General features: G+C 42.0%; 1 protein-coding gene across 1 annotated transcript; it reads left to right on the top strand.

Annotated features, from left to right (window-relative positions):
• The first annotated feature begins 8,326 nt into the window (after nt 1-8,326).
• On the top strand, nt 8,327-8,872 carry LOC126069179 (ferritin heavy chain-like). The gene has a single exon (XM_049872215.1). The coding sequence runs from the start codon at nt 8,327-8,329 to the stop codon at nt 8,870-8,872; it is 546 nt and encodes a 181-aa protein (XP_049728172.1).
• The last annotated feature ends 6,981 nt before the right edge of the window (nt 8,873-15,853 follow it).

Here is a 15,853-nt window from a genome sequence, read left to right as displayed (position 1 = left end):
AATAAAGAACTTGAGGCTAAGGCAGAACAAATGACCTACCTAAATTCCCCCAAAAAACTAAGTATGAACAATGTTGACCTAGTATTTTTTCATACTTCTAGAAGGTTCATTTATTTTCTTACATAGATGAATTCCAAACAAAATATGGACCATGTTCCTGACTCAGTGTATGCATATTTTATCATCGGACCTATCGGTCCGATTCACTAATACAGATTATAATATTTAGATAAATAAACAGAGGCAGCTGTTTCATAATGCAGTTCATGCCAAGTACATATGAAATTCTCTGGTATATAGAGGGAGGAGCCCTGGTGGCACAGTGGTTAAGCATTCAGCTGCAAACCAAAAGGTGGGTGGTTCTAACCCATCAGCCGCCCCAAAAGACAAAGATCCGTGGCAGTCAGCTTCCATAAAGATTAAACCTGTTGCTGTCAAGTCAATTGCGACTCATAGCGACCCTATAGGACAGAGTAGAACTGCCCCATCGGGTTTCCAAGGAGCGCCTGGTGGATTTGAACTGCTGACCTTTTGGTTAGCAGCTGTAGCACTTAACCACTACACCATGAGGATTTCCATAAAGATTACAGCCTTGGAAATCCTATGGGATAGTTCTACTCTGTACTAAAAGGTTGCTATCAGTTGGATTCAATTCAACAACAATGGGTACAGTTAGGGGACTTGGCAAATGGCTAAAGTCTTGGCTAATTATTGTGTTGTTAAAATAACAAAACTTTGAGGACATGTAAATGTTACAGCATTATGTCCATTGATTTAATCAAAGGAAGGCTGGCATCATATTTGTATTGATGGAACTTTGGTAGATGCATTCAGAGAATTGTCATAAATCTTAGCTTATTTTCTAGTAGCTAGCAAAAAATTGCCAGCATCACTTCATATTATAGAATGAAAAATGCAGAATAATCAATAACCTCAGTTATCCACCAGTACTGACTGAATTTTACTGCTTGGATTCTAATACATTTGTATCTTTTATAGGATTAAAAATTCACAAACACACACTCAGCTAAGTTGCATGTTCCCACCAATATCTGCTTTAATGGCCAACACTTCTAATAACAAATTATTACCACTCTAACTATGAAAAAAGCCATTAATTCTATGTTAGTAACAATATATTTTTAGAAAAATTAGTAATATATATTGATACCACAACCCACATCAAGGTCCAAATTTTAGCTAATGTTAATATTAGCTATTAATGCTTATATGTACTTACAAAAATATGCATACAGGACACACACACACCACAGTTTTCTACGATGTTACTGAGCCTATCACAAAATATGGATTGAGTTGTTACTTTATAAAAATAGTTCTAATGTTATATGACACGTGTTCTCATGCTTCCTTGACCCAACACCATCCCTTTACTAAAAGATAGTCTGGGAGATCATCCAGGTACGAAACAGAATTTTGTAAAGCCAAGTGTCTCATACAGAGATTTACCTCCAAAGAACTGGTTAAATTTAGAACGTAATCTAACCAAATATTTTAGACATGGAACAGACATTTATAGTTATTGTGACTGTTTTTAGTCCTTGACAGTTATTTAAGATTTGAGAAAGGCTAAGCAATGTTCTATTAAAATCCGTATCAAACCTGTTGCTGTCAAGTCGATTCCAATTCAGAGCTACCCTATAAGATGGAGTAGAACTGCCCCATAGGGTTTACAAGAAGCAGCTGGTGATTCGAACTGCTGACTTTTTGGTTGGCAACCATAACTCTTAACCACTGCGCCACCAGGGCTCCAATACTGTAATAGCTCCATATAAAATAAAATAATATTCCCTGCTACCAGAGCTTCTTTCAGCATTGCTTTCCCTTTCTGTTCCAGGCCAGGGATACCGCCACAGGCTGTCAAAGTCAAGAGTGTCACCCTTCAAGAATTCTTTTTGGTGGTTCCCTTCTCAGTCTCCAGTTTCAACAGCCTCTTCCCTTTCAAATGGGATGTCTTTGCTTTTACTTTCTACCCCAAACCCACCAGTTATTCCACACACATTGCCATTGAGTTGATTCTGACCTGAGCTCCGTAGGGCTTTCTTGGCTGTACCTATATAGATAACCAGACCTTTCTTCCGTGGCACCATCAGGTGGCTTCAGACTGCCAACCTTTTGGTTAACAGTTGAGCGCAAACTGTTTGAGCCACCCAGATGAGACAGTGAGACAGGACTAGGTTAGAGCACGGCTGATTGGGTTCCCCCGCCTTCCCACTTTTTGCACATGGGCCTGTGGGGGAAAAAGACAAGCAGGGCAGAGAGTGGAGTAAACAACCTGGCCCACCCCCTGGAGATCAGAACAGAACACACAGGCCCCTGTGAGCAAGAGGCACCAGCTGAGGGGTGGTACGAACTGAAATGTTGCAAATGAACTGTTAATGTAGCTCTTGCAGGACTCCACAGGAGCAGAGGGTGTGCAAAAGAAGTAAAAGCAACCACTGTTTGTCGTTCCTGTGCTGGCCAAAGGGGGCAATGTGACAAAGGGACCCAGTGTGCCTGTGTCACATCCCATAATGGGTTATGTCAAGGGGGAACCGAAGGATTTCCATCTTGAAGAAATCCTGCATGTGTACCTACATTTGCATAACCTAACCCCTTCTCAGGAATCTCTGCCTTCCCCCACCCCAGAACCTCATGAATAGACATCAAAACCCCTCCTCCCCCCCTTGTTGAAACTGTTGAATATTTGGCTTGTAGACAAATCAGTGACACAGTGTCTCTGAAGGTTGTAGCCCTTACTGTCTCATTTTCCTAGCTGCTGGCAAAATAAATTTGCTTTGTGACTCCAGGCCGCCTTGATACTCTTAATGGGTGGCACGAATCCGGTTGGGATCAACCGAGGAAGTGGCCCTCAGTAACACAGGGACATACCTTCAATTCATGTCATGTAAAGGAATGCTAGGTTTTGGCTTTGCTCTCAAACCCTCTTCCAGTATATATGTCCAGTATAAATTTGTATTACTGCCAATCATTTCAAAGAATCAGCACTTTCCTGGCATGAGAAAATCAGGGGATAACACTAATGGAGAATTGAGTTGTATAGCCTACAGCATTTGGCAGATTATTAATAAGCCTTTCCTTGTGGGTTGTTTGTCATGTAAGACATCATAACTTAAGAGCACCGTCTGCATAAGCAAAAGTGAAATGTTAATAATCTGTCTACCTCAAGAATATATCCCACTCCATAAATTCACACTAAAAAAAAATGAGGTTTAAATTTTCTTGGGGGAAAGCTACTAAATATATTTCCTAGAAATCTGAAACTCCCTAAATAGGTTTAAACCAAAAACAAAACAGACCCACTGCCGTCAAGTTGATTTCGACTCATAGCATTCCTATAAGATAGAGTAGAACTGCCCCATAGGGTTTCCAAGGAGCGCCCGGTGGATTCGAACTGCCAGCCTTTTGGTTAGTAGCCAAAGCTCTTAACCACTACGCCACCAGGGTTACCAAATAGGTTTAACTGACCTTAAATATTCAAGATGTATTTGGAAAATCGCAAATGCTTTCATGAAAATAAGTCAAAAGGACATTGCTTATTTTTCATGTAAGTACAGGAACTGAAGGATGAAGAGCCAAGAGGGAAGGTAATAAACGTGAATAATGCACAAGAAACACTTTACAAAACTTTTGCTTTTGCAGTAAGTTGATTTTCAGAGTCGTAACGTTGGCAAGTGGAGGTCATTATCATATTTTTACAAAAGAGGAAATCAGCAAATAAACCATTGAGAATGTGGAAGGAACTTTAAGGAAATTAAAAAATGAGAGAACATTACCCATGTCAAATTATGAAGAATAATGATCACATAAATATAAGATTATTATATTAATTTACTGGTTTAATATATTGGTAGGCATGGAATCATAAGGAAGTTTTATAATGATTATGTTTTCTTCCTAACCTGTTTGGAAAAACTTATGCTCCATTTTAGTAAAACAAGTATCTACAACTTTTACCAAGGCATTCTGAGTCTTTAGATTAACTAACATAATACCACCAAGTCTGTTTCTGTTAAACCTAACTGCTGTGTAGGAAAAGGTATGAGAACCTCCATAGGAATTTCTGTATCTGTGACAATAAAAGTAAAGATTTCAAAAAATATACCATTGAATATATACGAATATTTCAAAGTACATATAGCAGTCATGGTCCCCAAACCTTCTGTTTGCCCAGGACAGGAACCATTCCTGAGGCCAACTCATCAGACATGAATTGGACTGGTCAATGGGTTGGAGAGAGATGCTGATAAGGAGTGAGCTACTTGCATCAGGTGGATACTTGAGACTATGTTGGCATCTCCTGTCTGGAGGGGAGATGGGAGGGTAGAAGTGGTTAGAAACTGGCAAAATGGTCACGAAAAGGAGAGACTGGAAGGAGGGAGCAGGCTGACTCATTAGGGGGAGAGTAAATGGGAGTATGTAGTAAGGTATATATAAGTTGATATGTGACAGACTGACTTGATTTGTAAACTTTCGCTTAAAGCACAATAAAAATTATTTAAAAAAAAAACAACAGATTCATTACATGTTAACATAAATAACATATTTTATGAAAATTAAAAAAAAAATAACCTGCTGTGAAGTTTTCTCATTCTGTTTTTGTTTGTAATTTTATATTCCTCATTAATGGAAAATTGGCTGGAATGCTTTTTTTTATGCATGTACATATTTCCTTCATGGAATTTGAGGTTCCAATCCATGCTTGTTTATTGATTTTTCCCTAGAAAAGTTGGTTTTTAAACCATTGGCTTCTCTTTGTTATAGTATGTATTTTACCATTACTTACTTCTCTAGGAGATAATGATGAAAGATGAAATGTCTGAGGAACACCATTATTACCCCCTTAGCACACATGTAACCATACAATAATCAAAACCAGAAAAATCCCAAACCCATTGTGGTCAACTCAATTCCAACTCATGGTGACCCCAGGTATTACACAGTAGAATTGAACTCCATAGGTGTTTCTTGGCTGTAGCCTTTATTATGGAAAGGAGCCCTGGTGGTGCAGTGGTTAAGTGATCAACTGCTAACCATAAGGTTGGCAGTTCGAACCCGCCAACCACACCATGGGAGAAAGATCTGGTGGTCAGCTTCTGTAAAGATTACAGTCGTGAAAACTCTATGGGGCAGATCTACTCTGTCCCATACGGTCGCTTTGAGTGAGAATCAACTCAAAGGCAACAGGTTTGTTTTAATGTTTACGGAAGCAGATTGCCAGGCCTTTCTTCCAGGGTGCCACTGGGGGTGCTCCAACCTCCAACCTTTGGGTTGGTATCCAAGTGCAAATCATTTGCACCACCTAGGGACCTCAACCATTTTTTTTTAATTCTAGGGATACATTAATTATTAAATACTCAAGAATACACTGAGAAAATGATCTGCAAAATCAAATCTTCTACTTACATAGATTCTTAAAGTCTGCAATGGAATCTCCCAAGGAAATTTTGGAAGTCCGCAATTATATTAAGACCAAGCACTTGTATTATGAAATATAGAATGAAATTTTATCTCATTGAGAAAATGATCGAGCAGTTCTTTTCCATCTCTAGCATATATAATTCTATAATTAAAATCAACTTATCAAATAGACAGAGTCATTATTCCATTTCTTTACAGAATCAATAATGCACTGTCTCTAAAACTGCCTAGATAAGCTTCCATTGTGATACTATGATGATATCCGCTCCTGTATTTTCTCCATAAACACTGACTATGAAATGGCATAAGCTCACAAAAGAGAAACAAGGAGGAAAAAAAAAGGTGTATTAATCAAAGTCATGGAAATTAACCTGTAAGTGAAAATAGGCCTTTTACCCATAATTTTAAAACTATCTTAGAGCACTTATTATATTCTGCCACTCTGTGTTGTACTTTGAGAAAAGGGACCACATTTGAGTCTTCTGTTTATCTCCAGAATCAAACACAGTGACTGACACATATTTGGAGCATATAAATGTTATTGAATGAATGCATGAAAAAATTAATTGTAGATTAATTAGTTTAATTAATTTAAAAGATCAAGGTTGGTCTTATATCTTCCACTATAAAAACAAAACCAAACCCGTTGCCCTGAGTCAATTTCGACTCACAGCGACACTCTAGGACAGAGTAGAACTGCCCCATAGGGTTTCCCAGGAGCGGCTGGTTTGAACTGTGACTTTTTGGTTAGCAGCAGATATGTTGACTACTGCACCACCACATCTTTCACTATAAAAAAGTTCCTTAAAATCAAAGAATACATTGGGTCTTTTTAAATTTCCATATAAACTCGTGTAGTACCTTGCAGGTAATACTCAGGTAATAAACTTGAGACAATAGGGGGAAGACGAAAGGGTAAAATACAGCCTCTAATTTAGTTTTTTGTTTGGTTGTTTTGATTTTAGTTTTGGTCAACTTCTCCAATACCCGATGAGAACAGAGACTTTGACTCTTTGTCACTAATCTGCCCCCAACTTCTAAATCAGTGCCTGGGCCATATTAGGTACTCAATACATATTTGTTGAATAAATTAATCGATGAAAAGAAATTTGAGATTTGTGGTAGGGAACCTGAGCTAGTTGACTGCTGATTGTGAAAGAACATTGCTTTGCTGTGAACTAGCTAAGAGATGGACTTTTGTACAGCTGATGGGACTCATTCCATAAAACAGAATTGAGGAACAACAACAACAAAAAAAAGACTTGCTGAGTGGCAGTGAAAGTTGGAGAGGCTGAATTTATGATAGAATACATTCACTTAGTTAACAGGGCTTCCTCTAAGAATGCATCTTAACCTTCTGTTTACTATCAGAGAAAACAAAGGCTGCTTTTACCTAAGAGGAAGAAATTGGCTAGCTCAGGAAGCACATCTAGGATACCAGTGAAGATATCATTGAAATTGTTTATTTTAGGGCCCAGATAGGGTGGAAGGATGATGTTCCCAGAATTGTGCTGAAATATAAAGACACTAGAGAGAATCAAAGGCGCCCTGATGGTGCAGTGGTTAAAATGTTTGCCTGCGAACTAAAGGTTGGCGGTTCAAACCCACCAGCCACGCTGCAAGAGAAAGATGTGGCAGTCTGCTCGGTTAAAGATTTGCAGCCTTGGAAATCCTATGGGGCAGTTCTACTCTGTCCTATAGGGTCACCAGGAGTCAGAATCCACTCAACAGCAATGGGTTTTAGAGAGAATCAAGTTCAGGAAGAGTGAAAGATGGGGAGGTGGAACCACTCACTGAGATTTTGGAGGTGGTACTATGTTGTCATAGGAGTGTGAACTGGATCATGAATGGAAGGAGAAAAGTGGAGGTCACCAGAGTTAATAGGTCTAGGAACTGCATCAGGAAGCTAGCAGAAGTGTCATTAGTATCGATGTGAAGTCACTGAGGAAAGCTGCCATTCAATTAAAGATCTGTGATATTAAATATGGGAGTGCCAGAGTGGCGCGAACAGTGAAGCAGTAGACTACTAGCAAACAGTTGGTGGTTTGAACCCCCTTACAGGTATCTTGGAAGACCAATAAATAAATAAACTAAACTCACTGGCATCGAGTCAATTCCTACTCATAGCTACCATATAGGACAGAGTAGAATTGTCCAAGGAGCACCTGGTGGATTTGAACTGCTGACCTCTTGGTTAACTGCCATAGCACTTAACCACTACACCACGAAAGGTCACAGCTTTGAAAACCCCATGGAGTAGTTCTATTCTGCACACATGGAGTCACCAAGAGTTGGAATCAACTTGAGGCAAGTAAAAACAATATTAAATATCATAAACTATATCTATCACAAGAAGCAATACATTTATTGAAGCAATCACGTTAGAACAATGTGCAAATAAGATGCTTTGAGAAACACCGAGATGATTAACTCAAAATGGTTGCTCTCATACTCCTAGAAAACTTTTAATATACTATGGAGACCCGACAGAGCAGACGGGCCCAGGCTTCCCGCCTCAACCAGGCTCCACGCACGTGGGCTGGCGCCGCCTCCTGGGCCCGCGTTCTAGGCCCGCCCCCTTAACCGACCCGCCACTCGGGTTCCAAGCGCCCCTCCCCCCATAACGGACCCGTCATCCGGGTCCCAATCCTCCCCGTATAAAGGACGCGCCAGCCGGGCCAAGCCTCGTCCCCATAACGGTTCTCGCCCTCGGGGTCCGAGTGCCGTCATCTGGGTCCGAACCCCGCTACCGGATCCCGCTGTTCGCGCGGAACCGCCCGCCCTGGGGGTGCCTCGTGGACCCCGCAGCGCCCGCCGCCGCCACCGCCGCCCGCCGCGCTGCACCTGCGCCCACGTCGTCGTCGTCTGGCCCCTGCCACTCGCCATGGCGACCGCGCCGTCCTCGCAAGTGCGTCAGAACTACCACCAGGAGTGCGAGGCCGCCGTCAACCGGCAGATCAACCTGGAGCTCTACGCGTCCTACGTCTACCTCTCCATGGCCTTCCACTTCGACCGCGACGACGTGGCCCTGAAGAACTTCGCCGCCTACTTCCTGCGCCAGTCGCACGAGGAGCGCGAGCACGCGGAGAGGCTGCTGAGGCTGCAGAACCAGCGCGGGGGCCGCATCCAGCTCCGCGACATCAGGAAGCCCGACCTGGACGACTGGGGCAGCGGCCTCAACGCCATGCAGTGCGCCTTCGACCTGGAGCAGAGCGTCAACCAGAGCCTCCTGGATCTGCACCGGCTGGCCACCGACAAGGGCGACGCGCAGCTGTGTGACTTCCTGGAGAGTCATTTTCTGCACGAGCAGGTGAAGGCCATCAAGGAGCTGGGCGACAACGTGACCACCCTGCGCAAGCTGGGGGCCCCGGACGCCGGCCTGGCCGAGTTCTTCTTCGACAAGTTCACCCTGGGCGACAAGGAGAACTGAGACTTAGCACCGAGGGACTCCCGTGGTCCCCGGTGCCACGCAAGGATGCTGCGGTTACAACACGTTCAGTTTTCTTTCTTTTCTCTTCCAAGTTTACCGTTTCTTCCAATAAAGTGACTTGGTTCCAGAGTTAAATAAATAAAGGTCTCTTGGTGATTTCTTGCGTGCACAACACTCCCAACTCTGAAGAACAGGGCAAATCCCCAAGCCCTGGTCCAGGAGTCTCCCCACCCACCCATGCCCCAACCTCTTGCAGCTCAGGATCTCCATGGGCGGAGGGAGGGAAAAGGTATTTCAGGTGAGCCTGGAAAAGATAAAATTAATCTTCCCGTCATAAGCAAGGTGGGATGGTGGGAGGGGGAGTAGCCCCTGGGAGTCTCCTCACCCATTCATGGCCCAACCTCAGGCAGCTCAGGATCTCCAAGGGTGGAGGGAGGGAAGAGGCAATTCAGGTGAGCCTGGAAATCACAAAATTCATCTTCCCCTTATAAACACGGTGAGGTGGGGGCGGGAGAGGGTGGGGTCTCGGTGAGATGTGTGGGTTGGTGCTTGGGTGGCCATACACTGATGTGCATGTTAAAAAGATAAAAACATGACCTGGAATTCATGGTAGTGTTTGCCTCTGGGATGAAATGAAATTAGGAATCAAAATAAAAGGATTTTCCACTTCACCTGTAATCTTTTGTCATGGTCACCAGTGACAGGCATACTTGCTGTGGTTACAAAATGTCCATTTATATTTTCTTTCATTTTTACCATTTCTACCAAAAAAGTAATTTACTACCGAAAAAAAAAAAAACCTCAATAAAATGACTGAAAAATACAAGGCCATGTCTGAAAATCAGATGTGTGATTTGAATATAAAATAGAATAAATCTTTCTGAGTACAAAGCCAGTGACTCTGGGTACTTTGAAGACTATTGAGGGAGGGGCCCACAAGGAAGGCTAGAATTAAAAAAAAAATTAATAAATATTGGCAAGGATGTGGAGGAATAGGAACCCTTATCCAATGCCGGTGGAAATGCAAAATGGTACAGCTGTTGTGGAATTGCCAGGATCATGTGGTGGTTCCTCAAAAACTAAAAATAGAACTACCATATGATCCAGCAATTCCACTCCTACTATACACCAAAAAGTCTTGGAAGCAGAGACTTGTACACCAATGTTCATTGCAGCACTATTCACAATAGACGAAGGGTGGAAACAACCTAAATGCCCACGAATAGATGAATGGATAAACAGAATGTGGTACATACATACAATGGAATACTACTTAGCCTGCAGGAGAAATGAAGTCTTAATACATGCTACAATATGCATGGAGCTTGAAGACATTATGCTGAGTGAAATAAGTCAATTGCAAAAGGACAAATATTGTATGACTTCACTTATATAAAAAGACCAGAAAAGGCAAACATATTAGACACCAATTTATTAGTGGATACCAGTGGCTGGAGGGAGGTGGAAAGCGGGGGCGGGTATTGCTTATGGAGTACTGAGTTTCGGTTTACTGTGATGGAAAAATCACATTAAGAATAGGGTTGTGCAGCCGATTATGTGTTGTCAATAAGTTGTACATGTGTAAAAAGTTGAACTGGCAAAAATTGTGAGACATATTTACAAAAAAAAAAAAACAGCAGCTGCTGGTCTGCTTATGTATAATCAAACACCTTATGGGAATTTGTTCCTTGACTTGGAGGTTTAAGGTCATGGTTTCATGGGACATCCTAGTTAATTGGCCTAGTAACGTGTTCAGTGTGTGTTTAGTGTTTCTGTTCTGTCTCCTAGTTCATTGCCTAGTTTCTAGGGTCTTAAAAGGTACAACAATTGGTCTCTATTTACCTGGAACAGAAGAGTCAGGAATAGGAGGAGGAAATGGAATGTGTAGCTAATTGCCACCACACCAGAAGAACTGGATGGTGCCGGGTTACTATTACTGAACAGTTTGATCAAAGATTCTCTAGAAGAATCCTGGTCAAAAGAGAGGAAATGTATAACAGAATTTCAAATCTCGTGGACTCCAGACTTTCTGGAGCCATGTAGGCTGGATGGACCCCTGAAACTACTGCTCTGAGATAATCTTTAAACCTTATACCAAAAATATACCCTGAAGTCTTGGGTAGGAAGCTGGGGGCCCAGGAGGAGGACATGGCCAGAGTACTGCTTTGACAAGTTCACCCTGGGAGACAGCAACAAGGAGAACTGAACCTTAGCCACGTGGTGGACTTTCATGGTCCTCGGTGCTGCACAAGCATGCTGTAGTCTCACAACTCGTTCATTTCTCTTTCTCTTCCAAGTCTACCATTTCTTCCAATAAGGTGATTTGGTACCAGAGTGAAATAAATAAAGGTCTGCTGGTGACTCTTGTGTATACAACACTCCCAACTTTGAAGAACAGGGCAAATCCCCAAGTAGTGGTCCAGGAGTCTCCCCACCCACCCATGCCCCAACCTCGTGCAGCTCGGGAACTCCAGCAGTGGATGGAGGGAATAGATATTTCAGGTGAATCTGGAAAACACAAGATTAGTCTTCCCCTTTTAAGCAAGATACGGTGGGGTGGTGCCTGGGTGACAGTGCGTGTGTGTGCATGGTAAAAGGACAAAAGCATGGCCTGGAATTCATCATGGTGGTTGGCGGAGGGGGGACAGGTGAAGGGACTAGGATTGGGCAGGGTTTAAAATAGAGTAGATGAACAAACTATTTTATAAGGATCAGCATAAAGCTGGTTTCTATGAGGCAGAGGTTAAAGATGTCCCAAATGTCCAACTTTTCCAAGCTGCTGTACCACTCCATCATCTCTAACACCAACTACTCCCTCGCCCCTCAGCACTCTTCCTCCCGTGTTTGGGTTCCCTAATTCACTGCAACATCTCACAGAACTCATAAACCATATAAAGGAAATGGCTCATTTGGTTGTGGAGGCCGGCAAGTCCCAAATTCATGGTGAGTCAGAGTTAGGCTTCTCCCAATCCACATGGCTGCATGTGCTGACGAACCCAAACCAGTGGTTCAGACCACAGGCTGCTGGCTCACGAGGCTGCAGAAGCTGGTGGATAAGGTCACATGGTAGGCTGCCAGCCCAAGGGGCTGTAGTGCCCAGTAAATCCCAGAATCAGCAGGTGAGACAGCAGGCCTCTGTGGAGGTCAATTGATCACGAACCTGTCTCGAGATCCAGATGCAGAGAGAGAGAGCCTTGCCAGAATACACACATATATCTTAGATGCAGGCTACACCCCAGGAAAGGGCATAACTTTAGTAGGGGTGGGGGTTGAGTCATGCCTTCCTTCAAGGTTTTGACACAAGACACACCTTAAACCAATCCTGCCTCATCAACATGTAGAGGTCAGGATTCACAACACATAAAATAGAGGACAACCACACAATGCTGGGAATCACGGCCTAGCCAAGTTGACACATAACCCCAACCATCACCGTTTCCATGTATCTTATTTGCATAGTCCCACACAATCATTGTATGTGAGTCACAAAGACCATGGCTAGAAGGGCCATATTAAGTAATTAATTGCACTGCAGTGGATCTTTAATAAACTAAAACTAAGATGTTTTAGTTTATTAAAATATGCAAATATTACTGTTTGCTGACTCTGGGTAGCAAGCTGGGGGCCCCAGAAGCAGGCACAGCAGAATACCCCTTTGATAAGCCCACCCTGGGCGGCAGTGACAACGACAACTGAGCCTTAGGTGAGCTTCCGCATAGCTACCAGTACCGGGCATGCATGTTGCAGTTATAAAACGTCCAGCTATGCTTAATTTATACCATTTTTTCAAATAATTTGGTGATACAACCCAGTCTAGTGCCATCAAGTCAGGTGATACAGATAGATATAAAATAAGTGATACGTATATAAAATATATATATTATGTGTGATACATGTCTCATATATTCATCACATATTTGGGTTTTTTTATATTCATATATGTATGATTACATATATATTACACATATGTGATATATGTATATACCATATATCTGATACATATATATAATATATATCTAAAATGTATTCATTCGGCCACTAGCAGAGTTCTTCATTTTGAATCTCCAGATTAGAGTCTGAATTTTTCCTTTGGAAAAATTTGTTTAAAAGCAGTTCAGTGATTGTCTTGTTTGGAAATTATATGACAACTTCCTAGGCCTTTCTTGAGCTGATTATATTTCTGCCCTTGGGTTTTGTATATCGAACTTTCATTTGGTTTTTGTTATTTGCTACCAAGAGAATCTAAGCTAATATGTCTTATTGTGGCACCTTTTCAGGATTCTAATTATTTACTGTAAACAGCTACTCAAGGGTAGTAAATGACCGTTTTCTCTTCATCCCTAGTAGAGTCTGCTGAGAGGAAAAAGGATGCAAGTGCAGAAAGAAAATACAACTAACTGCCTGGATGGAAACGCAGAGGTGAAGGCTGCAACTACGGCCACCACTTCTCACCTGGAAGTGTTTTCTTCATAAATTGTTGTTGTTGTTGTTAGAGGCCATCATATCAGTCCCTCAACTCATGGGGACCCCATGCACAACAGGATCTGACTGTTGTGATCCATAAGGTTTTCACTGGCTGAGTTTTGGAAGTAGATTGCCAGGCCTTTCTTCCTCTTCATAATTTACAGGTTTTTCATTCCTTAAACCAGCCTTTCCCAGGCTGTGTTCAGTATCAGCCAGTGCCACAAAATGTTAATAGGTATTTAGTGAAAAATGGATTCATGGTCAATTATGTAGAAAATGATTGGGTTAATTGAGTTAGCGAAAATTTTTGTCTTTTTTCCTCTACGCATTTTCAGAGTCTTTAAAAGAATATACATCATGAAGTTACCACAAAGGGATAAAGCATTATGTGTTTCCCGTTCTTTCTGATCATGAGATCCTTTTCTTACAAAATCTTTCACAGAACGGTGTTCCAAAGAAAATGTCTTTGGAAACAATGTCAAAGGATCTCATGGTATGATACCTAAACCTCTCTCTCTTCCACTAAGAAGTTGTTATGGGAAACTTCTCTGTTGTGAAGATCCCAGCACAGTAAGTTTTAGGGCACAGTAAGTTTTAATGCAGAGCCCTCACCATAAGAGTGGATGGATATCACACACATCCATTTTGTTTCCTGACAGATAACTCCTGACACTGTAGTTTTCTGTCATCCTCTAATTTCCCTCTGTAAATAAATGGCATCTGGGAATGATGGCATTGACATTTATCCAGTATTTAAATCAAAGTTGAGAAGAGGCTCTGGGATGCTTAAGAGCTCATATTCTGTTTCTGTGTATTCTTCTCACCAGCAGCAGAGTTCATTTTTATTTTCCTGACTAGACAGTTGAATTTTGGTTAGTAATACACCCTTTGCCCCAAAGCAGCCATGCCTGCAGTTTTTGGCAATGAGGTGCCTGTTCCTTCTCTGTCTCTTTCCCTTGGCCAGAACATGCTGTAATTCCTCAAAGTTCAGACATTTAACTATGAGACAAAATAAGGCAGATATGTTGCAGAGCATTTTATTCATAACATCCAGGACTTTTATTTTTTTATTATTGAATTTTAGATGAAGGTTTACAGAATAAACTAATTTCTCATCAAACAGTACACACATTGTTGTATGACATTGGTTAACAATCCTATGACTTGTCAACACGCTCCCTTCTCAACCCTGGGTTCCTTATTACCAGCTTTCCTATTCCCTCCTACCTTCGAGTCCACACCCCTGGGCTGGTGCGCCCCTTTAGTCTTGTTTTGTTCCATGGGTCTGTTCGATCTTTGGCTGAATGGTGAACCTCAGGAGTGACCTCATTACTGAGCTGAAAGGGTCTCCAGGAACCATACTCTCAGGGTTTCTCCAGTCTCCGTCAGGCCACCAAGTCTGGTCTTTCTTCCTGAGTTAGAATTTTGTTCTACATTTTTCTCCAGCTCCGTCTGGGACCCTATATTGCAATCCCTGTCAGAGCAGTCAGTGGTGGTAGCTGGGCACCATGAAGTTCTGCTGGACTCAGCCTGGTGGACGCTGTGGTAGCTGTGGTCCATTAGTCCTTTGGACTAATCTTTCCCTTGTGTCTTTAGTTTTCTTCATTCTTCCTTGCTCCCTACAAGATGAGATCAGTGGAGTATTTGCTCACAAGTTTTAAGACACCGGATGCTACTCACAAAATTAGTATGTAGAACATTTTCTTTATAAACTATGTTATGTCAATTGAGCTGGATGTTCCCGAAGACCATGGTCCTCACAGCCCAGTAATTCAGTCCCTCAAGGAGTCTGGATGTGTCTATGGAGCTTCCATGACCTTGCCTCGGACAAGTTGTGCTGGCTTCCCCAGTACTGTGTACTGTCTTACCCTTCATCAAAGTTACCACTTACCTATTTTTTTTTATTTAGTGTTTTCCCCTCACCACACTATTCCCTCCCTCATAACCATTAAAGATTGTTTCTTTTTGTATGTAAACCTTTTCATGACTTTTTATAGTAGTGGTCTCATACAGTATTTGTCCTTTTGTGAATGACTTATTTCACTCAGCATAATGTCCTCCAGATTCATCAAAGTCATGATCATCCAGGACTTTTAAATAAAGAAATATGAGTAATGTACTTTCTTGTGTAGTCCCTGAATGGAGCCAATGGTTAAGCACTCATCTACTAGCTGGACGGTTGATGGTTCAAACCCACTCAGAGGCACCTCAGAAGACAGGCCTGGCACTCTGATTCTGAAAGGTTACAGCCTTAAAGACCGTATGAAACACAGTTCTACTTTGCACATGTGGGGTTGCTGTGAATCAAAATGGACTGGACGACAACCAACAATATCTTATGTTTCCTTCTTTTTCCTCCAATAGACAATCATCAACGTTATTGATATTATTTCATTTTGGATGAGCACCCTATTGCAGTGCATTTCTTCTTAGGTTCAGTAGAGAACTTGTCAAGTTTCTCCCTTGCCCTACAACCCAGGATGCAATTCTATAAATTGAAACTGCATTCTTTCCTAA

This window comes from Elephas maximus, chromosome X, assembly GCF_024166365.1.
Source record: "Elephas maximus indicus isolate mEleMax1 chromosome X, mEleMax1 primary haplotype, whole genome shotgun sequence".
In the NCBI taxonomy this organism is placed as follows: Eukaryota; Metazoa; Chordata; class Mammalia; order Proboscidea; family Elephantidae; genus Elephas; species Elephas maximus.
The sequence above is the reverse complement of the archived record's forward strand: the minus strand, read 5'-3'. Positions and strand labels throughout refer to the sequence as shown.